Below are 27,065 nucleotides of genomic sequence, written 5' to 3' on the forward strand. Positions count from 1 at the left end.
ACTGCATGGGTGTGTTTTCACACGTTCGTCCACTTTTTTCTGAATGGCTTTTCTTATTTGGCTCAGTGTTGTCACACATCACCCTCCAGCACTGTCCCTAGTGATGAGTCATGCTGTAGATCAGTGCTAGGTCACACAACCGCTTCCAAAGCTTTAACTTATCCTCAAAGCACGGTGGCCTCGATAACTGTTTCTAGTCATGAGTAACTGGGCCTTTGGTCAGGGAGGTGACCAAAAACAAAATGGCCACTAGCAGAGCTTCAGAAGGCCTCTGCAGAGGCCAGAGAATGTGCTGGTCAGAGTTCAGAGCAGGATGAATGCAGCCAAATACTGAGAGGTTCTTGAAGAAAACCTCCTCCAGAGCGAGTGACATTTGAGACGGGTTGACAGCCGTTCAGACAATGAAATAAAGAATACTGACAAGACAGTGGCTTCAAGACAGTTCTTTGTTCTCAAGGGGCCCAACCCAAGATATAACTTTAACCCCAAACAACATCTGTGGAGAAACCTGGAGATAGTTCACAGACACTTCCCATCCAACTAATGGAGCTGAAGAGGTTCTGCCAGAAAGCATTGATAAATTGCATAGATCCATAGCTATACTCAGTGTAACCACCAGCGGGAGCGTGCTGGGGATGCATCATCTTATCCATATCACAGCACCTAAGCGACGTTTCCACTATTTTAATGTCAATATCTGAAGTTGCTAATAGTATGGCCTGTTTACTTTGCAGTCGTAATACTTCTACTAGAGCACTAGTTATTTATACTGTTCTTTCATACATCTAATTATTGTTTCATGTGATCATATCGTTTTTATTTTCTCATCTTTTTAGTTTTTGGTTCACATGAATGTTTACCAAATGAGAACCATGCAGGTTGTGATTCGGAGCATGACCTGTTGAGCTCATTGGATGGAGTAGACAGCTACTGGTGATGACTCTGTTAACCAAAACAACTGTTTACAGCTGCAACACACCGATTTCAAACATCTGCCAAATCCTGATTAGCAAAGCTCACAGGTGTTGTCGTTGTTCTGTTAAGGGAGAATAGCCTCAGACAGCAGACTTGGGATTGAAGTGAAAGGACTATTTCACTACTGAAATAGAGTAATCACCAAAGAGAGTCTTTTTGTGTAAACTTTGAAGTTTCTAAATCTGCAGTTTAGTTTAGTTTAGTTTAGTATGTTTGGCATGTTTGGACCTCAGCCCACTGACAGTCATGACCCAAACTGACAAAAGACAAAGTCATAACTTCAGCCAGACCTGCCACTTAGTGCCCCGCAATTCTACACTTCCAAAAGCGTATAAACCTCCAGCTCAAGAGAGACACCAACCCACATCTTCATATCAACGGCAATTTGTTTGAGCAATTCAACAAGACGCCCCCAGAACATTTAAACACGGGTCACTTCACTGAGAAAGCTTTGGACTGCATTGATGCACAATTTTCACCAACAACAAAAAGAAACTGCGAGGGAAAGCGAAGAGAAAAGAAGCTAGGGGAAATGCTCAACAAAGAACCCATCGAACAGATCCCAAACTCAGGTTCAACAAACTAGCTGCAGCCAATCCACTGCTTCTATTCAGTCCATTTCAATTCACCCTTTCTTTTATTGCCATACAACAACTGAGACTGGTGTCCAACAAAAGGTAATATTTACATTCACAACAATGGTGGGAGAGTATCAGATAGCAGTACTTAAACAATGATCGTTTGATAATTTAGCCTGACTCATACACACACACACACACACACACACACACACACTGACCTCACCTTACTGCTTTGCTCAGAGCGTCCAATAGTTTTCTTTGCTTGGCAAGAGAGAGGCGTTGAGTAGCTACTACCCAGGCCACCCAGCAGTGAGTGAGACCTGCCAGCTACACCCCCGCGCACATGCCAATAGAGCTGAGAGGGCTGATATTGGTATGCTGAATACTAATACTAACAGAATGCACTTCAATAAAGCAGCAACACATAAAAATACAGCAGTCCAATCTCTCCTCTATATCGCATTATAGGATTTCAAAAGTGTATGTTGTACACATTGTGTATGTCGATGGGCAGCGCGGCAGTGAAGTGGTTAGTGGTCCTTGGTTTGAATCCCTGTCTGGCTGCAGCCTTTCTGCTGGAGTTTGCATGTTTTCCCAGTGCATTTGTAGGTTTCCTCATTTCTGTTCTCCTTCTTTTGGAGAAAAACGGGGATTGGATTGATTGGATTTAAAGAGCATGCACACAGGCAAGGCCAAATGGAGTGACCCTACTGAGATTAGGCAAGGCCCTGAGCCAAGGTGCCCCAGCCCCTGGGAAAAAAGAGCAGTGACACCTTCATCAGTGTGTGTAGACAGGTACAGGCCACATAGAAATGGTGGGAAAACAGATCAAAGAAATGGGAGGTGGTGGGAGCTTGAAGACTGTGGCTGAAGGTGCTGAACGTGAAATTTACATGCATGTTGTGGCCAGAAGCAGGAGGGGACCGGATGTAGAGTCGTAAACATAACCTGCAGCAGTTATAGCAGCAAGCTAAAAACAACAGTCCACACATGAAACAGTTTCACCTGTGTGACTGTTCTCAAACTCACTACAGCAACAACATCTCTCCTTCTCTGCTGGACAAAGTTTATTTCCTGAAAGAGAGGTCAGTCCTCCCTCCTGCCTCAAAGCAGCTGGACACAGGAAAACCTCATTATTTCATGGGTCAGGCTGAACTTTTTTTTTAACAAATTGAAGGAGGTGGGGTAGTTCTCACCCTGTATCACATTCACATAAATGAGCAGATTTTAGTGTGACCACAGCATAGAGAGAGACGACAGACTGAGACCAGGACTGAGACGGGGATTGCTGCCAAACAAGGGCAAGAAAAAAACCAAGGCAGAGACAGCGCAGCTCCCTTATTATGCTACGTAAAATCAGAAGTTGAAGCGATATTATTCACTCCAGGTGTAAGTGATGCCATTAATAGCGATTGTGCTCTGTTCAGCATTTTGCCCCAAGCACATTAGACCTTTCTCACCGTCAAACAGAGATGTGCTAATGATGGTCACATTGTGTTCAGGGCTGACTGTGCACGCTGTCTCAGTGGCATCTGTGACTATGCTGGACCTTTAGTTACAGGTGTGCTTTTGCTGTTATAGTCAAAACACAGCCTATGGCTAAATGTAGGAGGACATATCCCCTCTCCACATATGTTTTGTGCCTTTGGTCTGAGCTGTATTTCATAGTATGAACCACCCTGATTACTAGTCTCAGCTGAGGTAAATCTTACTTTTCTTTAAATCATCTTTTATCTACATAATAGACTCATCCAAAATTATTTCCTCTTTCCTGGTTTGGTGTAAACTTGACTGGCTGGCACCTAGAACTCCAGCCTACACTTCTGGGATGCACTGAAAGGCTTTACATGCTCCTATTGATGAATCCATGGAGCCAGGTTCAAAACATAGAAGCCTAATATTAATGATCAATGAGAGTTGTTGTCAGGAACACACACTGCAAATTGAATATAGTCATCATTAGTGGTGCAGTCATTGCATTGGGGCAACTGATCTTGAACTATATGAAAACATCTTTCCTGTTATAAATGTGTGTTGAAGTCTTAAAGTAAAACTTTGAGTAAGCATTTGGTGATAAAGGGAAAGCAAAGAATGGACAGATTGATTCAATCACCTTGACAGTGCAATGACAAACATTTACTCGAAAAAACCTGTTGTTGCCATTCAAATTATGACTCCCAAAAGCAAAGGTGGCAGCTTGGTGACTTTGTTAAAGATGCCAATTAACAAAATCTCGAAAAGAGGACAAAGTAGCTGGTTTGGTCAACAAAGATTGACAGATGTCTTCATTTGTCTGTCTCTCACTGTTGGGTTTATTTTAACCTTTACCACATTTTTCAGTTCAACTAAGTTTTTTTTTTTTTTTTTCCATGCAACAACGTGCAGCCCTCGGGATGAAAATGTTGCTGTTGTCTGTGAATTCGACTGCGAATTTGGACAATGAATTTAACTGCATTGAAGGGTGAAACGTATCCAGATGTATTCCAGAAGTGCAAGTATTATTGTTATTATTATTATTATTATTATGTGTCATATTCAATCACACACTTAGTGACTGGATGAGCACCAAGGTTATTTTATTCAAGCCTTTCAACCTCTAGAGCTCTCACGAGAGACTGGTTATATTTATCTTGATGTGCAATTGTACATTCATCTATTCTTAGTTTTGTCTTCACAATCACCTGCCAGACAGCCTTTTGATGCATGAGCTATTATTTCATCCTGTGGTGCAGTGGACCATGGGTAATGAAGACAAACTGGTCATACAAATACTATCTGCTGGTGCTCTCTTTGTCCATCGCCCTCTTCCACTGTCAAAGCTCAACTCTAGCTTGTGATGAAATGTTGATCAGTCTGGGAGATATGACACCTCCACATCTTCCCCCGAATTCATCATTTCACTTAGCGCTGGCTGACATCTAGGTATCGACACAATGAGCGGGGGAATGAGGCTATTATACCTGTGAGGTGTAGAGGTGGGACGGTAATCACAGAGCTGTCCATTTGCTGTCGCTGGAGAATTGAGTGTGAGTGTGTCTCTGGGTGGCATGAACAAGTGTGCAAACCCAACGTGTTTGCGTGTGACTTTGAGGTGTGTAACTGTGTGTATGTGTCTGCTCCCAGACTGCCTGGGATGTCTGCTTCAGAGCAGCAAATTTGTCTCCACGATCTTGTTCACCAAGAGCTGATGGCTGTATCTGAACCTGAGGGGTTTTCATTTAAACATAGCCTTTTCAGTGATTAATTGTCCTCATGGGAATTGAATTTGAATCAGACGTCAGATGCTTCAGTAAAACCATAGGCATTTCTGAGCACACACAAATAGTATTCAATTTGACACGTTAATCTAATTTATACATTTATTTGGCAGCAAAATACATGTTCATCATTGCTTATGAGTGTTTTATGTAATCCACATAAATTTTTTTACTACTGACAACATGAATTGTCTGTTCTGTACATTCATTTTTTGGTTTAATGATCTCATAGATACAAAATAAATAAAAGAAAAAATCACAACCATTTTCTTGGGTAAGCTTCTAAAAAAGTGTGCGTTTTTCAGTTTACTATTCTTGTACATAAGATCGTGTTTTAAGAATAAATCTATAATCTTTTTTTTCTCAAAGTTCTAAACAACTTTATATTAAAAAAAAACAGATGAATCAATAATGAAAATACTTAGAACTACCTATTCACATATGCATGATAATGAAATTTATTAGTGGCAGTGGTTAAAAAAATTAAATCATCATCATGATTGGCCTGACTGACTTTTCTCTGATGACCTTTGACATTTTCTCTGTGAATGCTGTCACTTAACTTTGTCATCATGTGGCAACTGTGGAATGTGTTCTAGCTAAAAACTGGTCAAAACCAAGCTGCAGCAGGTTTTTTACAGGTGAGGTTTTATTGTTGGAAAGCTTTGAAATATTGTTCGCATCTGAAATTACAACATGACAACAGCTTTACCAGCTTCCTGTAACAAAGTTCAGACATAATTTTCATGGGTGATACTATCTGGTTTGTGGTTGATGAGATTTCAAAGAGCAATTGGACACAATAAAGAAAAACGTGACGACATGTTGATACTGATATGTTTTAGGAGTCACAAGCCAGAAAAGGTGGGAACAAGTGAACCAGCAGGTTTGTTAGGCTGAAGGACACAGGTGACCCCTGCTGGTCATAATCATGACACATGCACACACCCCAAACAATGTTTAATATCACTACTTCTAAACTCATGATTTTACCCTTAGAGTTATGAATGTACCGACACATAAATCAGTGCCTTCTTTTTGATTGAGGTTATATATTTTATTTTTTAGTCATATGCAAGCAGACTATTTACAGCCCTTACAGATATATATTTTGGAGATAACAAGTAACCAGATCACTTTTGTTTTTAATCATCCAACATTTTAGATGATTAGTGCCATGAATGCAACGTGTGTGTTTTCCCATGTCATTCCCACAGTCCCATCCCCCGCAACAGGAACCATAGTCTCCCCTTATCCCATTAAGACAATTGCCAAGACTGGTATTCAAACATGTGCACGTGTGTGTGTTTGTGCGTGCAAACACACACACATATCCAGATGAATGCACACAAATATACCAGCCCATGCACACAGTGGGCAGAGAAAGAGTAATTTCAAAATCAATCCTTTCGGAGCAAAAGAGGGAAAAAAGAACGAGAGTCCAACAACCTCCACCAGTGTTGGCTGATTGTAAAGGACTGTCAGTTACTGCAGCTTTCTACTGGGCCAAAGGGAAGCAGCAGGATTCAACTTGGGGCCCAGTAAAGGGCTATTCTTCCTGGAAATCGGCCCTTGCACATGGACTTGAATGCATTTGGGCGCTAATCTTCCGAGCTGTGGGAGCCCACTCTATATTCACAGGCTGTGCCACCCCAGTAGCCACAGCTGCCCATGCCGATGCTATTACACACATTACCAGGCTAATGCTAAGGCTAACATGGGCTTAATACTAAAGCACTGCATCTCTGGAGTTCTTCATTTGATTGTGAGCATTCTCACACTGAATGCTTTTTTAATTAAAACTCCAGATCTGTTCTTCTTTAAAGGGTCAGCTCACCGAATTAAAAACTATTTGATAATTTTATGACCCTCTTAATACATTAGCCAAACCCTCAGTTGTAATGGAGCCATGAAAACAGTTTGGTTTTCAGCTGGTCAGATGTTTAGATTCAAACCTCTTCCCAGGGCTGACACTTTCAGCAGAAACCTGCCACAATCTCTAACTCTGAAAACATGCTGAACATTGTGTGATTAATTTCCAGATTTTATTCACTAGAAGGTAGCTCCACTGAATGTTCCCTGTTCACTGCATGTTGCACACGTGAGCCTGAGTAACCGACACACTCCTGGACAAATACTGTCAAATACTGTGTTTAAAGTAACGTGTTGGTGCAATCAGCAGTATGAATTTATGAATATGAATACATTGGTGAATCTGAAATATAGTAGTCCACAGGAGATAATGCTCACTGACTGTGGGGACTAGATGAAGTTTCCATGATGTTTCCATGAATTGATCGACATTAAAAGTGACATTCAGTCCAACAAGATTAATTTCAAGTTAACAAGTGTTGTTTATGACTAAATAAAAAACATTGATGTTCCCATTGCCAGCTGCACTTACTTTAGTGCTAGTTAACAAGTGTTAATTTAGCATAATACTGTAGCATACAAAGATATTCATTGTAGACATTATCCTCACCAAACATTGGCATGTTCTCATCAGGTTGCTGTAGCATGCTGGCATTAGCAGTTAAGTCACAGCTCTTCCATTTACGTATTGTCTTCACCAATATAATCAAACCAAAGAAATAAATACTACTGTATGTTACACGTTTAATTTGTACCTACTATATATTCAATCCTGTGGAATATTTCTTTATTAGGCTGTGTTCAACACTTGCTTGTCTTTATTTAGGCTTCAGGGATACTGATCACATAGCCAACCCTTACCCCAATCTAATCTGAACACTAAAACAAAATCTGACCTTTAGACAGCCCTTAGAATTTAAGGACTGCCAAAATTGTCCTCACTTGGATGGCAATAACTAGAAGGTTTACACATCTACAACTAGAAGCATACACGCACACACAGATTTAGTTCTTACCTGATGCGAGGGTTGTTAATCCTGTGATGTGTGATGATCATCGCCATGTATCGACCTGCAGACAAACACCATTCATTATCACTATAAGTTGACCCTGTTTTCTCTGCCTCATTTAAAATGTTCTGAATTGGTTTCTGCTCAGCGTGTTTTAATAGGCGACAGCCAGTTTAATAATCCACATCGTGTTATGCACTGATACCACTGCGACTCAATAGCTTGCATCTTTTTTATGATAAATATGACCTTGATGACCATGTATCAAGCAAAGAGTACCTTTCATTTGAAATTATAATTTATGTAAGATATATTTTGGTAACTGAGTGTGGATTTCTCATTTGCCATAGCTATATATGTACAGTATAATGCACTGGGGTCTAATTGAAGATCATATATACATGGTTTTGTTTTGACTTTATATTTTTTTACACAAATTTATCACCTGACTGAAAAGCTGACTGAAAAATTGCTCAATGACATGTTTGTAATCTTAACTTTATCAGGACATATATCAATACTGTGCTCACAGCTTGTAGTGCTTTTGCCAGATGGCAAAAAAAAAACCTTAATTATGTAATGAACCTGTGTGTAAGTCTTCTGTTTTCAAGATATACTTTGCAGGGATCATTATATGGAAGAACAGAAATGCAACTGTGGACTTAGTTATCTCTAGTGAAACACTGCCATCCAGTGGTGTTAAGCTATTTAGATAAGACACCTCCAATGAACTTTGTATTATACAAGGATCCCTATCCATCATTCCCACTAATACAGTGACCCACTGAGTACGGCCGAGGGGTGGAGTGACCAAATGAAACATAGTTACAGCAGCATGGTCAAATACAGTGTCCAAAACATTTGATGCTGTTACACAATTGACATTGGTTCGACTTTCCGAATAAAAGTGGGGAAAAAAAAGACAAAATAAAACAATTATTTCTGTGTGATGTTCTTAAGGCACTAATCATGAAGCTAACTAAAGACTGATGCACTTCACCACACTACATAGTGCACACAAAGTGTGACAAATACATCTGAGCAGTTTCTAAAGGATTAACAAGAAAGAAAAGACATTATAAATAATGTCTGTTTTCTGTTGGCCATGCTACCCTTCTAAAATACTGTATTGGAACCACCATAAAGTACAAAATAAAAATAAATGCCCTCCACAGGACGAACTATGTTAACTTCGGTGGCCCTTCATACAGTGTCATCATCTGCATACCCTGCAAAAACACATTCCCATTGGCCTCAGCTACACTTTGCAATTAAAGCTAATTAGCAAATAGTACCAAGGTAACACAGCAAACCGGTGAACATCGCAAACATTACCGTGCGAGTGTTAGCATTTGCCTCAAATCACTGCACCCACAGATGCGCAGAGCTGCTAACATGGTTATGCATCATTAGTCATGTGCGTATTTATGTAGCAATTTATTGTAAATGTCACCTAAAAATGAATTAACTGTAACAATCTCAAGTTCAGCTTTTCAAGCCTTTTTATGTCTGTATTAAAGAGTAGACACTGCAGCGAGGAAAGAGGGTACAGAGATTGTGAATTTATGCAACAAATGACATATGCCAGGCTTGAACAAAGGTGTTGCAATTGCTGTACAGTGCGCATGGCCATCAGTTACTTTTGACTGAACTAAACTGAAACCTTGTTATAAGCAGAACCTTTTTGAAACTAATCAAATGGAAAAACAATCAAAGCCATAGTAGACACTGTTAGGTGAAGCACAACGAATCAGAACAGGACAGTTCACACTGGGGCCAGGACACACCATGCTGGGTCATGCTGCTCTGGGAGATTTATTTAGTAATTTTGCATTTTTTTGTTTTTATTGTGTTTTTCACTTGCGCTCCTGTCAGGAGTGTGGTAAATGGGACAGTCAAGCAGCAAGAGTCACAGTTCATCATCATCATCATCATTATCATCATCATCATCATCACCACCATTATTTAATCCTCCTCATAGTATAATAATATTAATGTCATCATCATTTAACTTTTTCCTGAAGCTAGAAAATAATTTACATCACAATTGTGTTTAGTGACTTTTGAGAACACAAACATTCCAGCAACACACTCTAGGATTAAGGGAGGGTAACAATCAGATCATTCATTTGCATAGTATTAAATGAACAAAGACATTGAGTTCTTTATTTACAATTATTGTATAGATAAAAAAAATCATAAAAACAAGATGAACACTTAAATCACTTACCCATAAATGGCTAAGTATGCCAAAAAGTTATCTGTTGGCATTTCTCTTTTTCTTTGTTTCCACAAACTGCATGCTGCTAAATACAGTACATCAAGGCAGGTGAGAGTATATTGCAAGAAGTATCATTGATATCATCATCATCATCATCATCATCATCATCAGCATCATCATCTGTATCATTATCATAAATTATTGGTTGTTACAACACGTTTTATTTGAATGTAATTTGGATGTTTCGTGTTTCTGACAGGAGCAGTGATTAATTACATACAGCCAAGCAGCTGCATGGGCAGTATGACTCGTGATGCATGATGGTAGATGTAGTCAGGAAGCATTCCTGTTTTCACGCCAGTCTACATGGGGTTTTCTGGACTCACGGCTGTATTTACAAAGAATATTTTAAATTCTACAATGTAAAATTAGTTCGAGAGTGTTGGCTTAAGTGTTTTTCTTTTTTTTTTATTGAAAATGCTGTTGTGGATGTTATGTTTTTGTTATTGTTTTTAATTTTTTACAGACAAACAAATAGTCAAGTTAAAACATTGGAAAAGAAACAAAATAAATCAACAGCTTCTAAGCAGATTATTAGAATCCAGACTGTGTTTTCTTAACTTAAATAAGAGGTTTTTATTGAAATGGTCCATGTTACTTCATCACGCCTGATCTGACTGGTAAAGCTTGTGCACCCTCTCCAGATGGATTGATCAGCTGGGAAATGACAGAGGAGGAGGATATAAAAAAGGAAAAAGATAGAACTGCTTGAATAAATGATTGTATATACTATGTTAGTGTATAGGATTTTTTTAAGTAAAAATAAATTTTGAAGCTGCATAATGAGCCTATCATTTCATGCTTGCCAATGACTTCAGTTAGTATTAGAAATAATAATAGTACAGGCTAGTTTAGTGGCTTTGTCATTCTGAGTGCAATAAGACTCGGTAAATGTGCCTTCTGTATGTAACTTCTCTCTGGTAATGTCTGATTGGTCAAAGCACAATAAATAGTTTACAACTAGTGAGTACAGTTGAAATGCTAGAGTACTGTATATTCTGTGACGGCAGGAAGACAAGCTTGGTTAAAACACACAAAAGCACATCTAGAGTTACACCACAGAAGTTTTCATTCATAACCAGATAGTGCAGAAAAGGATCATCTTTTCATATATATATATATATGTATATATACATATATATATATATATATAAAAAGAGTCAAAGCAACATTCCATTTTTGTTGTAATTCTGTTTTTTGTCAGTTTTTCCTTTTTTTGAGATTTAAAAATGTCATCAGCTTCATGGGGCTGTATGTTTCTCTCAGCTAGAGGAAAACAAACTCTTAAAAAATAAATCAAAATTAAATAAAAAATAAGATGCACAATATATTTCAAATTTCAGACAAAAACAAATCAGACAAAAAAGTCTGATTTCCATGCGGTACAGCTAAGCCAAATATAACTTTGCAAATTTCTAATATGACTTGATTGCAGCCTTTTCATGGTCACACACATATGTTTAAAACATCAAGTCTTTTGAACAAGCAGGTTTCTCTAGAAGACTGTTCACTGTAAAGGTCCTGATATCAGCCTTTGACTCGAGCCCTGACCCCAGGCCAGCGCTGAAGCACAAAAAAGAAAACACAATTTAATAAAAAAAAGAAGAGAGAAGTAGTAGTGAAAAAAAGAATTAAATATCCCCCCTCTGTCACAAAAAGGAGGCCTCCATTTAAAAAACAAAAAACAAAAGCAGGCCACTCCAACTTGATCCCAACAATCATACAGAGTAATACTAAGATTCCACATTTACTATGTATCCCATTATATTTTGGTTTCTTTTTGTTAATTCTCTAAAAATATCTACAATATTTGACATGATAGCAGGCAAATCCCAGCACATGGTTTTCAGTAATAACACACCAACACAACTCTGGTCCTTCTGAGTCTCAGCTTCACCTCCCTCCTTGTAGAAACCAGGAAGTTTATCTCTACGAGGTTGTAAACAAATTACATTCTCTTTAAGACATAAATAAGTCAAAGTATTTTGAGCCATTGAAGCAGGAACAAGGCAACATGCCAACAAACAAAGATAAACTCTCTCTAAATATATTTATATGTATTTATATTTATAGAATATATCCCATAAATGCTATCACCATTATTATTTTGCGTTCCTTTTTTCCGACAGGTGCAAAACTACTGTGCAAGTTGAGCCCAACCACCTTGGTACACGTTTCCGTTTATGGATGAAATTAATTTTTTACAGTCGCATACATGTTCATGCCACACAGAAGAGGGAACTTGGCGGGCCAGGAACTCAGAGAAGCTGTCTTTAAATAGCAGTCTGCTGTGAGGCCTAGCCCATCAGAATGAAAAAATGTCAATAAAATTAAAACCCTTTTAAATAAAACTTGGGTAATGTACATTCATGCAGGAGCAACAATAATAATAACAATAATAATCAGAATCAGAATAATAACAATGTTTTTCAATTTAATTTAAACTATTATCAGTATTGACAATGTTATTGTTGAGGAGAAGGAGTGTAAGGTGAGTTTTAAAGTGTGTCCTGTTTTGAAACTTTTACTCCTCAGCAGTTATCCCCTCCTCATCGACCTCCTCCCAGTGCAGCTAAAGATACAGTTCATACATGTGCAGTCAGCAGCACGCTTATACAATACATGCTAACACACATTTAGTCATACACACCAATACCACCATCGCCGCCGTACACATACAACCATAAAAGCAGGATGGCTGTGTAGGTTTTGTGGCTTTGTTGCGCTTTTTTGATTGTATGTAAGTTACTTTTTCTTTTCACCTTGCCGTATTACTTTAGGTTTCCTCCAGTTTGAGACGAGAAAAGTGTTTTAAGAGCTTGAGATTAAGGACGGGACGGGGGGGATGGTCACAGGACCTGTCCTGTATAGGTGATAAATTGCGGGTTGAGGGGCCGGAGGATGTAGACTGAGTTGGATTGTGTAAAGATTTGTGTGTGACAAGGTATAAGGTTGCAGTTAAAGGTCTGGAGGAGGCTCCACCAGACTACAAGGAAAGCATGTTAGAAGTTAGAGCTGAGGTTAGGGTCAGGGTTAGAGGCTGGTCTCCAAGCTGTGCAGAGGGCTGGCGGGGCTGGAGGAAGCAGCTGATTTACTGGTGTCGATTGTAAGATTGATGCCACTGTCGATGGCGTTGTTATTCTTGTTAGGGGAAGAAGGCTGGCTGGAGTACTTCCTCCTCCTCCGTGCAGAATCGTCGTCCGTGTCATCGATGAGGGGAATGTTGGGTGTGGAGTCTTCTATTCTAAACTCGGGGTGTGTCATGAAGTTGTGGATTGATGGTCTGGAGTCTGGTTTTTCCAGGCCTTCATAGAGGGAACTACGGAATGCATTCACGACGCGGATCTGTCATACAAAAGAAGCAAAGAAGAAGAAAAACGATGAGAGGAGCCATCAAAACCAAAATGGAAGGGTTGGAGGGACCCTTGGGGTGAGAGAAAGACAAAAGTGGAAGAGAGAAGACACAAAGAGGAAGGGAGGGAGCCTTTCATTGAGGACAGAGGGGTGGAGTAGGAGAAGGAGAATGCAAAGGAGCAGCAAGAGAGAAGGCAACTGCAGTCTGTGTTCTGCTTTCACAAGATGACTACAGTTCACAAGTCACTCAATTTTGGCGTGCACTAAGGAAAACCGTGAGGAACACAACCATAAAAACACAATAAAACCATACCTTTCAAGAAAAACAAATACCAAAGCAAAACAAACGCTCGTTGTAAGTATACGCTTTAGTCCAATGTGCTGTATACCTAGAAACAAGCCACGTTAATAAATGGAATGCTGACAGAAAAAAATTAAAGGAGAATATCACATGCAAGTTTGAAGAAATCTGGTGGACGAGATCAGTAAGAAGGAAGGAGGTTAGATCTGAAAGATCCAATCGGGTGGTTTAAAAACTTCTGGAGGTACCAGTGCACTGCCTGGGACAATATCCACACAGACTCTGAATGGGACACACAAGCACACACATATAGCACAGAGTGGATAAAGCATGGCCCCAAACAGAGCTAATGAATGGAGTCCAGTCTGATGGAGGTTGGCTCAAACAAGTCACAACAAAACAACACAGCAAAATAAATTTGGCATTAGGACAACGAGCGAGTGCAGGACGTTAAGATATTACGAACACAGGAAGTAAACAAGAGGTAAACACAAAGTACATGCAACAAGACAACACGATGATGAAGAAATGGAGACCAGCACACAGACTGCTGACACGACACATGGAAAGTGAATAATGAAAACCAAAGTTTTATTATCAGAGGTCTGACAGTCAAAGCACGTTCTCAACTCCATGCACAACTAAGTAAACACTCAAGTATAGGCCCCAAATAGTTATAAGGGTCTACACAAACACGTCTGTGTTTCAGTTTGTTTTTTTTAGGCAGTAAAATATGAGAGGGTTGTTTAAAGCAAATCCTGCCTACATGTGCAGTATCATCTCCGGAATTTCAACTTCAGGATGTAGACTGTGTAAATCACTTAATGCTTAACTTGTGTGTATATTCAAAGGATTAAAAATGATTATCACATCGCTGTACTTACATCAGTAATTTGTTTTTGTAATAGTGACCAATATCCAAACAATACAAGGTGTAACAATGAATCAGCAAAAACACATTTCTACTAAAAGTGATTATTTGTATTAATGACCACTGACTTTTCTGATTTCGTGTTCTTAGACAAGACAATACATGCCTGACAAACAAAAAAACACATAATTCAAATTCTAAAGATAGAGTTCTCAAATTCCTTGTTCTGTTTAACCAACAATCAAGACCCTCAAATCAAATTTACTTAGACAATATAGTGGTTATCAGAAATGTTTCTTTATCTATCATTTAGCACTTCGGGATAATAGTCTGTAATCCAGCCCACCTCAAATGTGTTCTATATCTTTGTATATTTGTAAAATATTATAACAGTTTTTTCCTTAAAAACTATGGTGGAGAAGAGTATAAGGAGACAAAACAGATAAGAAAAAAAAAATACGGAGGAACCTGTCAGGATGAGTGCATGTGACAGGATGTCTGACACATAACACTGATGGGGTGTCAGAAAAGGGTGGGGTTGAATTTAACTTGCTGGTGCTGCAGAGGATCTATGTCTGTAACTATGGCAACATGACAGTCAACTACACTGACATATGAAGCGACAAGACGAGATGGATTTCTGGTACATTACTGCACTGTGGTCTTTCTCCTGCTCCCTCCATTCCTGTCCATACACACTTACTACTGATTTTCATAAAGCAGATAAAGGTTATAGCAAGACAGGAAATAGAAAAAGAGAGAAAGAGACAGAGAAAGGAAAAATAATGGGGATAAAAGCATTAGATAGAGATAATGCACCATTATGGGTAGATTTTAGCTGCACCGTTTGGGATGACTATTTTAATTATGATGAATACTTATTTGAAAGTTTCAAGGTGGCAAATGTAGAGTTCTTTAAGACGCCAGTGCCACACACACTGTAGCTTCCTCTATATTCAGATCATCACGGCTATGTCAGGAGCAGAATACATATTACAGCCTGTAAATTTTGCTTTACGGAAATTCAGTAGCAAACCCACACATGAAAAAAGGCAACAATGCAACGTATACTTGAATGTTTACCCAGTTCCTTAGTGAGTTAATTGGAATTAGTTCACGTTTATGTTTGTCAAGATGAAAAAAATGGAAAGACTGAGAGATGTGAGGATGGATGGGGGATGAGCAGAGGGAGACAAACTCACAACCTGAAATGTCACGCCGTGGGTATCACCCTTAGTCCTTGGCTCCTAGCACTCTGGGGAAACAAACACACATTCACCAATGAGAGGACACTACACCCAAGCATGGGAGGAGATATCAAGATGAATTTGAAAACCAGTATGAACAGAAAAAAGACAGAAGAAGAGAGGAAATGAAAAAAGCAGACAGCAAGAAAGAATACAAGACTAATCTTCAGAGATGCCAACCGCCAAAATGGATACTGTCACAGTAATTAGTTTTATGAATAACAAGTCTGGGATTGTGGGAGGAAGACTAACTTTTTGTTCAGGACAGGATGGCACCCCTGAAGCATAGAGAGCAGAGAAGCAGACTGACACGAGTTCTGACTCACGGCCAGTAGTGGGAGGAGCAGTAGCAGCAGTAGTGCTTGTAGGAGAGGAAAGGGCATTGGACAAGGACACGTGACTAGGACTAGAAACATTGGTTACATCCTGGGTCTGGCTGGTGGTGGATGATTGGCGTCTCAGAGCTCCCGCCCCCTGAAAGGAGGTGCCACTCTTGAAGGTGTTGACTACTTCAATCTGTGGGAGGAGAGCAGGACAGGAGAGGACAAATGGCTGCTCAGAGTGACAAGGACCAAATGGTAACACAGGTTGACTGGCTGGGTGAAGGAAGTACAGTGTGTCTCAATCATGATACAATGGGGGATGCAGCTAAAGGTCACGGTACTGTATCCCATTAACTAAATGGGTGGTTTGCTAAATTACGAGAACAAAGGAAAAAATCTTGTTTTATCGCTTCTCCTATGTTTTTATGTCAGGAACTAAAGGTAAACCTTTGTCTTCTTCAACAAACCTGCTGATATCTTGGCACACAGTGGCATTGCAAAAACGAGACCCAGTGGGGCAACAGTTGCAAATATTTCTAGCCACATTGTGAAAAGGATAACCCGATTACCTAAAGTTGCCAATTCTGGGAATCGAGCCAGTGGTCACACATGACGTATATGCAAATGAATCTGTTTCTCCGATCCTGCACTTTTGCTGCCCGACTATGCTCCACACAGCCCATCACCTACATCTCTGTTAGCTTGCTAGCCTGTGAGTCAGCTGTGAAATATCCAGCAATGATACTCGCTTGAAGCCACTGTGCGCGATGAGTTCTAAACCACAGCACGTTCATTGAATGACAGTGACCCTAGGATCTGGCCTTCTCTGAGTCTGCATGTGCCATTCTTCTCTGCAGAGAGGTTTGGGTCGCAGAGGCTTTGACAGCACCTATCCACATCAAAAATATATTATAGAGCACCTTTCAACTAAAAACTTATTAGAAGATAATAACTAGTCTTGCTTTTAATCATGTAAATTAGCTGTCGTATATACTATACCATCACTAATTAGTTCCCATTACACAAGAAAAGTGTGCATAACTAGTCAAAGATAATTCAATAAGACTGTAACGTGCGATGCGTGTTTACAATGCAAAGTTTGTGATGCAACTTTATACCTTACTCTTTTCTCGTACGTTGAAATTAAACATGGTTTTCTATTTTATATTATAACCAAAACTGTATTTGTACTCTTTGTTAACTTTGGGAGTTAAACAATAAACACTGAAATCCAGCACACAGGCATAGTTGTTATAAATATCACAGTGATAATGGTCCGTAGAGTTTGTCACCGTGATCAGCAACTAATTCCAGCTGTATTTAACTCCGAAGACTGATCATGGATTCTCCACAGGTCCACAGACGTGAATCAAGTTCCACCATGAGAAAGCACAGAATTAAGTCATCTTGAAGTAAAATAACTTTACGGCTTTTTCCATCTTTTAGGGTTTCCTACTGGATACATTATATGACAAAGACAGACAGTAAAACAAAAAGCCACGTCAGAAAACATTACAAGTGAAATGCAAACATGGGAGCATTCATTAGATAAACAAAATTAGAAGTCTTATTAAAACGTAATGATAAGAAGGTCTTTTTTTAAAAGACCCTTTGTAAAACAATTTAACATCCATATATACCTGGATACTCAGAAGGAATCAGAAATATGTTCCTGTGAAATGAAATAGCTCATTTCAACATGGGGGCTGAACTGTTCTCACCTGAGTCTGAATGCGATTTAGTCCTCTGAACCAGAGAATTTGCCCTCTCCTCAGCTCCCTCTCTGCATGGTCGATCTCCTCGTTTTCTTCATTAACGTCTTCCTCTGGTAACTCATCCTTCTGGGTTAACTGGCCCGCCCTTCGCAGGAAGCGCAGCTTGCTATTAGGTATGGTGGCTATCACCTAATCCGCAGAGAAGACAGAGAATTGGGTCAACAGCAAATGTGACATGCCAACATAAAACTAAAAGGAAAGCAACAACACAAGCACGATGGGAAAAAAAGACAGAGAAAGATGAGTTTGTATGTTACCTGTCCCCAGACAAGTTCTCCCAGCCCAAGGAAAACACACCACATCCATTTTTCCAGTTCCAGAGGTTGACAGCTGAAAGGCTTCCCTCCAAACTGCACAATCACAATCTACACCAAGCAAAGCACAAATCAAACACCATAAAAATATGTAGTCAAAACAAGAAAAACAACACATCCTGTCAACCTTTCTTTTTTTTTAGCTTCGGCTTACCTGCACAGCAAAGGTGCCAAAAACAATAGAGCAGAAAATGGGATTCCTGAATATACCATCAAACACATTTCTTTCTCCGTGGATTTTTCGAGCATTAATTTCGTTGAAGAGCTGCATCATGACAAAGGTGTTGAAGATGATGGTGTAGTGCTCAGATGGAGGAGAGTGGAGAGGTGCATTACGGCCACTGTCAATATCAAAGATCTTTTCACCTACAGAGGAAAAAAAAATTTAATTTTTGACTTTGATCTTGTATTGTGACACACCCATATGGTTGAAAATCATTGCAAACTAAATTGAAAATTCATACCAACAAAGAGAAGCGTAAATATAATAATTAGCTGATAGGCTCCGTGTCCCAAGATGTTCTTTGTCATGGTGCTGGAGATGAGAGGTTTGTTGCGACCATATGGCCTCCTCCTCAGCAGAGACTCTGTAGGAGGCTCTGTTGCCAGGGCCAGGGATGCAAACGTATCCATGATCAGGTTCACCCACAACATCTGCACTGCCTTCAGGGGAGAATCCTGGGACAACCCAACAGAAATTGCAAAAGAAAAACCAATATCAGATAAGTAAAACTGCACTTACATCTCATGAAACGTAAACACTTCTTCTGATAGGACTTTGCTTTGATGTTTTCTCCTTGACTTAGATTTTTTGCTTGACTTGTACCTCACTTGTAAGTCACTTTGGATAAAAGCGAAATGATTAAATGGAAATGGAAATTACTTACCTTCTCAAATAAAAGACAATATTGTCTCAGTAAATGTTGTTCTTAAAATGCATTTGAATGACAAAACTAGTTGTGCTAATAAAAACCAATCAGGAAGATATTTTATTTTAATGCCCTCAGTAGTGAGGATGACGACGGAATTACTGCTGTTTTGTAGTGGTCTGCTTATCCTGCTTATTTCAGTCATTGTTAATTGTTAATTACGAAAAACTGCAGACAAGTGATTTAGGTTCTTTTTGACAAGTGGTTAACTTTGTCACTGACTCGAGAAAAAACGGCCTTCAATATATTGTTTGTGCTTGTTCTGAGTAGCACTGTCAGTCAGGACTTGTGAAACACAGCAAGTGATTGCAGACCATTACTTTAGAAAGAAAGGTAGGGATTTTACTGTGACCATACTGTTGTTATCCAACACACATCTATGACTCTTTCTTTACTTCTACTCGTGATTGCTATTTTTCAATCAAAACATTTGTACTTTTCACCTAAAACAAAGATTCAATTTAAAATGTTAAATCATCTTGACAATTGTCTTTTTATGCATTTTTATCCATCATGCAATTGTTAAAGCACCAAGACGTCATATTTACACACTAACACACACCACTCTCTGACCTGTGTGATGCAGGCACCAGTGAAAGCCACTATGACAGCCACAACATTGACAGTCAATTGGAACTGAAGAAACTTGGAGATGCTGTCGTAGACGTTCCGACCCCACATCACTGCCTTGACAATGCTGCTGAAGTTATCATCGGTTAGAATGATATCTGAAGCTTCCTTGGCCACATCTGTACCAGCAATACCCTGAAAGATTGTATAAATGATACAGTCATTGCACCATAGTAAAATATTTCTCAGTGTACTACACACAATAATCTAGGAATTAATTCTGTAGCCAATAGAAAAGAAACACTATATAGATGTGGACATGAGTCAACCCGGTTGTAGAAACAAATTAAGGAGTGAGGGTATGTGTTGATGACAAGAGGCTCCATATTCATGGCATGAACATGACACCATTGCTGATATTATGAAATGTTTTGTGATTTACATGACGTGTGGCTGGATGCATTCAGACAACATTCACAGAGCGTTCAGTCCATCGTTGTTCTCTGTAGAAAGAGGAATTGGTACATGGGAGACCAATTTTGTATTCACTTTCCATTAAATTAGACATTACACTTGGTCTCGCCAGATCAGGCTGTGAAGAAGTCATTTTAAAAGAGCAAATGTGTACATGCACACAAGAAAAACAGAGTAGTTTGGACCACATGGGTGGATTTACATGTTGATGAGGAAACACCTTGCATCAATTGTTCTCAAGCAAGAATCAGGGTTAGGGGGTACTTTTCTAGTTGCCAGCGGGTATGTGTACAGGGCGAGTAGCCTGTCTGATTTGAAAAAGTAGGTCAGGTGGACAATATACATACAAATGCCATTTGAAATTGATGCAAGTCTAATATTTATATTTGCAATAACCTACAAGGTATGGTTATACAGGACAGACTTCTAACAAAAGTTTTAACACTGAATCCTGTGATTTAATGTGAAAGAAAGTATTTAGTAAGTGTCAGCAGTGCTACAGTAGTTCAAGTCAACAATCCATACTCATTTAGAAAATGTAAGGTCATTGATTTTATTAATTTTGTTAAAGTGTTCAGTATAAAACCTCAAACCTTTAATATCTAAAAGTACCAAAGTCTGAATATATGGAATGAGAGTCTGAATATAGGGAATGTGTAAATTAATTGAAATTACAGAAATATCTTTAAATATATGATTTATTTTATTTATTTCTACACAAGTTGTTGTTTGAATGGGCTGTGTGGGAAAACTGTGTGAGTTCCGAAACGCACTAGGGGGAGCTCCTAACCTACACAAGGCAGAGTGCCTGAGACATCTGCAGATGTTGACTGAGATCAGTCTCACAAGGATTTCAGCTGAAAAGAAAAGGACACACAAAAAAAGATTATTTACCATGGCAAAGCCCACATCAGCTTTTTTCAAAGCAGGTCCATCATTAGTCCCATCTCCTGTCACAGCCACCACCTGCCTCTGGTCTGCCATGGTGCTGTCAATGATTCCTGTCAAACACACAAACACACATGCAGTATAGTACGTACCCCAGATATAGCATTTTAAAAAAAGACAGCACAACTGCAAGTTTTTAGAGTTATGTGTATTTATGTGTGTGTTTGTGTGTATGTGTGTGTGTATGTGTGTGTGTGTGTGTGTGTGTGTGTGTGTGTGTGTATGTGTGTATGTGTGTATGTGTTAGAAAAATCAACAAGGTCAGAAGAGAAATAGTGCAATCAATTCACCTTTGACAAGCGTGTGTTTGTCAGTTGGAGAGGATCTGGCAAGAACTCTGAGTTTGGGCCAAACCTTGTCAATACGCTCCTGCTCCACCTGGACAAGTATAGGCAAGATTGCATGCACACACGCACACATGCACGCACACACACACACACATGCACGCAGACACACACGCACAAATAAAAATAGAAGGACAGGTAGTTTAGGTTTAGCTTCTCACTGTGTGGCTTAGTCTCTGACAGTAGTTACAATACCTCTCCTTTCTCATTACGGATCCTCCTGTTGAACTCTTTGCCATCAATACAGAGGAAGTCCTCTCCAGGATGGATGATACCACACTTAATGGCTATGGCCCTGGCTGTGTTTATGTTGTCTCCTGTCACCATGCGGACTGTGATGCCTGCACGCTGACATTTCTGAATGGCATCAGGCACCTGAAAAGTGAAACATAAAGAAGTCCATACTTTGTTTTGGTCATGTGTCAACGGCGAAAACATGCTACAAACACAACACTGACATGATACACCGTACAGTACTTAGACTCTTCAGGTTTATGTGGCAAACTCAAAAGCAAATCTTTGCCTATTTATGCCAAGTGGACACACGCGCATTTGTGGAACCATCATGCTGTTTACATGATAAATATAAGTAAAATATTTACTGTCTTTTAGATATATCTTTGGTCTTAACTATTCTTGAGATTAGGTAGTTCTTATTCTGCAAAATGCTCTTTTTCCCTTTTGTATTAACAAGATGTATAATGAAACATTTTATCTGAGCTTTGTTCCTTCTACAGAGCAGTCTAGTAGATTAACTGGAAGATATTACTGTGGTGAAATTGATTTGTGGTAGAATCAACCAGCAAGGGCAGAGTATTAATTCAGAACCACATTTACTTCCTGACAAAGGTCATTTGGGTGAGCACTGCTCTCCAAAGCCAAACAAAACAACGTGAACATATAGAAACAGGAACTCACATCAGTTTCCATATACAGTACATTCACCTTTAAACACACAAACACACACACATGCATGTACTTTCCACTCAACACTCCTAGACACTGTGTCCCTTGTGTATTACACATACACACGAGAGATTGCTTATACTCATAAACATTCACAAACAGGCAGCAGAGAATAACATGTGATACCAAATGAATCCACCAGCATGATGTATGTATACACATGCTGTGTTGTATGAAGATCAAGCTGTTTATGCTTGTGAGCATTAAGGATTTAACTAACTTAAATAATTACAATGTAAACCTATTAAAATAAGATGGAGATTATATACAAAAACCTGTATCACCTGTACATGCATCATAATTGTAATTTCAAGTTTTATGGCTCTTTATAGTTTGTACCAAAGACAATGAGCAATATCAAAATCAGCCATACAAGAAAATTATGATACACTGTAGCTAAATGTTACAACCTACTATAAAGCACAGGTGGAGAGAAGTGGAGAGTCTTAAGATGAGTAATCTATGGACTCGGGATTCTTACCATCGGCCACCATATAATCCTGGTCAAACTACTCCTTAAAAACACCCTCTAAATGTAACTTTTCATTAGTAAAATAATAAAAAAATCTATAACAAATTGAGATTTTTTAAAATTAATTATTTGACAGGAAATCAAGTCAGAGAGAGAACAATATGACCTGCAAAAAGGTCTAGGTGGGAACACTGTGCCTTGTATGCAGTATGTAACACATACTACTCATGTAGTCACTAACACACACCCTTACTTCAATTAGAGTATTTATGGATGTGGCATAGAAAAAAAACAAAAAATTGTAATTTCTCAACAAGTTCAAAGTTATTCACAAATACTTAAAGGCCTAATAGCGACCAAATCAGTAAGCTTAATGATATGGTAAGAAGGTAAAAACCGAAAGATAAATAAAAAACACAAGCTAAAAAAATTAATAAATCACGATTAGGCCCCATAAACGGGCACTAAATGCACATACAGTAAATTCCAGGCAATTACATTCAGCTTTCTCTACTATCATGAAGTCACTGGTATTACTCTATCAAGCTTCACTCGACTTATATTTAATCCCTTCTGTCTGTTGTTCCCTCCTTTTGATTCCCACTGATCTAGTTCGGTGGTTACCGCACCAAAAGAGGAGGCGGAGAGAAGAGAAGAAGAAAAATACAATCTGTCCCATCAGAAGAAAAGGATAGGAGGCTAACAGGTGAGACTGAAAAACAAGCCTCTCGTGCCTCTAATATAGATCTGGTTACATTCTCATTTTCCTGTTTCTCTCTTTCACCATTTTCCTCCCCCTAAAGTCTGTCATCCTTCTGACATGAATCTGTTTCTGTCTCAGCTTCTCTCTCTTTTTATTTTCTCTCTTGTTCCTATGGGGGTAACACTGCAGAGAAGCCAGTTGTTAAATAAAAGAACATCACATTCTGTAAGAGGAAATTAAAGACTAATAAACAAACGAAAAACATGTTTACCACTCTGTGTGACCTTTTTGCCAAGGGGAAAGTCATCTCATTTCCAATATTAGCCAGTCTTACTAATAGAGCTGGCAAAATATTTGGTGCGCTGCTTTTTCATATCAGTTATTAAAAATGTCGGATGTTAAGTGAAGCCTGTTGGTGGAAGAAAAAGGGAAATGGCAATACAAGGGACCACACTGATATCTAAGGAGTTAAATATTAGATAATAAATGTGACTGCATTTGCAGAAAGTGTTGCACATATTTGGCTTGTTATGTATTTCCTGCAAATTAGCTTGTCAGGTTTGGGGGTTAACAAAATACGACTACATTTTAAACAGTGTGATACAACATTGTGCTCTCCTGGTTGTTTAAGGTAGAAGATTGTTTGCCCATGGTTTCCATTTTCTGCTTTCTCTCTTTGTATATTTTTATGTAGGTCTGTTGAGCTGCTTACATAACTGATTCAGGCAGGAAAAAAAGAGTAGGCATGATGAGAGAAAGAAGGGAAGGTGCAAATAATCTAAAGAAAAAGAATAATCAGAGACATGTGAAAATCAACTTACAATACGGAGAGAAGTAGAAATAGAGGGCGACGTAGAAAAGACAAAGCATGATGGGTGGAGGCCGAGAAAAAGACCTTGTTAGAGTGAGGAGGGGGATGGAAAAAATGATGAAAGGAGGAAGTTGAATAATGCAGTAGTCCTTTAGTTTCCTGCTTGCCTGAACCTGCACGGGAGCATCAAGTGAGGTCAGTTTCCCTAATGTTCACAGATGTGGTTTCTTTTTCACACAACACAGTCTTTTCATTGGAAATGTTTTTTTGTGCGGGAGAAATAGGCTGCTGATAAACAAGTTGTTTTCAACTGTTAAAAAATAAGCATTTATTTTGCAACAAGAGTTCAGGGGTCTAGGCAATTAAAATTTCAGTACATTTTATTAAGAAGTAAGGAAGTATTCCTTATTAAGAAGGAATAAAGTATTCCTTTATTAAGAAGTATTCCTAAATGGATCAAATTCATTATTTTACTCAAAATTCTACAAACACTACCCCATAATGACAATGTGAAAGTCCAACTGTGGGAAATTCAGTTGATTGGACATGATTTGGAAAAGAATACACCTCTGTATGCTTTAACGGTGCATGTCAGAGCACAAACCAAGCCACAAATTCCAAGGAATTGTCTGTAGACCTCAGAGACAGGATTGTATCGAGTCACAGATCTGGGGAAGGGTACAGAAACATTTCTGCTGCATTGAATGTCCCAATGAGCACAGTGGCCTCTATCATCTGGAAATGGAAGAAGTTTGGAACCACCAGGTCTCTTCCTAGAGCGGGCCAGCCAAACTGAGGGATCGAGAGAGAAGGGCCTTAGTCAGGGAGGTGACCAAGAACCTGATGGTCACTCTGAAAGAGCTCCAGCATTTGTCTGTGGAGAGAGGAGAACCTGCCAGAAGAACAACCATCTCTGCAACACTCCACCAATGAGGCCTGCGTGGTAGAGTGGGCAGACGGAAACCACTCCTCAGTAAAAGCCACACTGGACAACTCTGTGAATGTCCTTGAGTGGCCCAGCCAGAGCCCAGACTCTGGAGAGATCTGAAAATGGTTGTGCACTCATCATCCAACCTGATTGAGCCTGAGAGGTACTGCAAAGAAGAAGGGGAGAAACTGCCCAAAAATTGCTGTGCCAAGCTCGTAGCATCATGCTCAAAAAGACTCGAGGCTGTAATTGGTGCTAAAGGTGCTTCAACAAAGTATTAAGCAAAGGCTGTGAATACTTATGTACATGTGATTTTTTATTTTTAACAAATTTGCAAAGATTTCAAAGAAACTTCTTTCACGTTGTCGTTTCAAGGTATTGTTTGTAGAATTTTGAGGAAAATAATGAATTTAATACATTTTTTAATAAGGGTGTAACATAATAAAATTGGGAAACGGTTAAGTGAATACTTTCTAGATGCACTGTACATTTGAGGACCCAGTATAATACCTACATTTATAACAATTATAATCTACATAATATTGCATATTTATTCACATTTTGTAACATTGTAACTGGAGCAGACACTAAGACATTGTTACAAATATTATCAGTGTACAGTATGCAAACCAATTAGTGCACCTTTGGTCAGAAATCTCCAGTGGGTTACAGCTGATTGGCCCAGTCTGAAGTGTGCATAACCATTTAGTAAAGCACTCATAAGTGAGGCAATTGATCTTACACACACCCCAATGTCAAGCCTTTCACATCACACATGTTCCCCTTCTGTCAGCTCATTGGACAGGCTGGTGCAGTCAGCAGGGTCCCATTGCTTTGTTCACTGGCTGCTTCAAATGCGTAATTCTGATCATCACAATCAATACAGAGACACGGTGCTTCCTCAAGCAAGTCAGTAAATATAAATAAATAAAAACTGTTTTTAGGTGACTTTTCCTCACTGAAATAACACATACTTTAAATATTTCCATTCTATACAGATATGTGTTCATGTCTGATGTAAACAGAGGTGATTTTATGGGTAATGACAAGAACAAGCTATTTTAACTAAAATCCATAAATGTATGTGTACTGTACATAGACTGTCTGGCATTTGTGTCACACCGATTCTTCCACCATCATTTATTAGCACTTTTAGATAATAAAAACAATCTGACAGACCAGTAGTGTCCAGGACACATACTGCAAGTGACAATGCTGACAGCTGGTAATTTAAACCATCTGCTCAACATCCACTTCTCTCATTTTATCACCAAAATATCTCACACTCTCTTACCTCTGGCCTGACAGGATCCTCGATCCCAACGACACAGATGGCTGTGAGGTCACTGAGGATGTTGTTTTCGTCATCCCAGTTGGGCTCAGGATTGCTGGGGAAGTCACGGTATGCCACACAGATGGTTCTCAGGCCTTCACAAGCCATAGGCTCAATCACCTTCTTCACCATCTCGTCCTTGTCCCGTGGACGGAAAACTCTCGGCTCACCCACCTCGTTGAGAATATTGCTGCATCTGCAGTTAAAAATGTGTTAAATTACAGGTTTTTTTTTTCAGCTGCTTCAGTACATTTTTCCTATCAGAAAAGAAAATATCAAAACTTGTAGTTCAAGTTCCACATAATCTAGTGAAACACAACACAAACTACCTGTTTATGGAAACTATAAAATCCCAAGCCCACTTAAAAAAATGACTTCACTATCACTGTTTGAAAATCTAATTTTATATCACAGTACGGAAGAGAA

At 39.1% G+C, this 27,065-nt stretch overlaps 1 protein-coding gene across 15 annotated transcripts in view; it reads right to left on the bottom strand.

Annotated features, from left to right (window-relative positions):
• Positions 1–9,237: 9,237 nt before the first annotated feature.
• atp2b2 (ATPase plasma membrane Ca2+ transporting 2) overlaps positions 9,238–27,065 on the bottom strand; it is a 115,795-nt gene continuing 97,967 nt past the window's right edge. For 9 of the 15 annotated variants that reach the window (XM_067504281.1, XM_067504282.1, XM_067504279.1 and 6 more), the window contains 10 exons: positions 26,601–26,835; positions 21,622–21,801; positions 21,373–21,460; positions 21,029–21,135; positions 19,664–19,855; positions 18,626–18,839; positions 18,316–18,527; positions 18,105–18,212; positions 17,794–17,976; positions 9,238–13,321 (listed from right to left, as the gene is read on the bottom strand). In XM_067504281.1, coding sequence (XP_067360382.1) covers positions 13,010–13,321; positions 17,794–17,976; positions 18,105–18,212; positions 18,316–18,527; positions 18,626–18,839; positions 19,664–19,855; positions 21,029–21,135; positions 21,373–21,460; positions 21,622–21,801; positions 26,601–26,835 — 1,831 coding nt within the window. In that variant the 3' untranslated portion in view covers positions 9,238–13,009. Of the gene's footprint in view, positions 13,322–15,707; positions 15,758–16,075; positions 16,266–17,364; positions 17,528–17,793; positions 17,977–18,104; positions 18,213–18,315; positions 18,528–18,625; positions 18,840–19,663; positions 19,856–21,028; positions 21,136–21,372; positions 21,461–21,621; positions 21,802–26,600; positions 26,836–27,065 lie in introns of those variants that run through there. The other 6 variants (XM_067504291.1, XM_067504285.1, XM_067504290.1 and 3 more) reach the window with 5 other exon arrangements.

The sequence above is a fragment of the Channa argus genome, chromosome 5, assembly GCF_033026475.1.
Source record: "Channa argus isolate prfri chromosome 5, Channa argus male v1.0, whole genome shotgun sequence".
Lineage (NCBI taxonomy): Eukaryota > Metazoa > Chordata > Actinopteri > Anabantiformes > Channidae > Channa > Channa argus.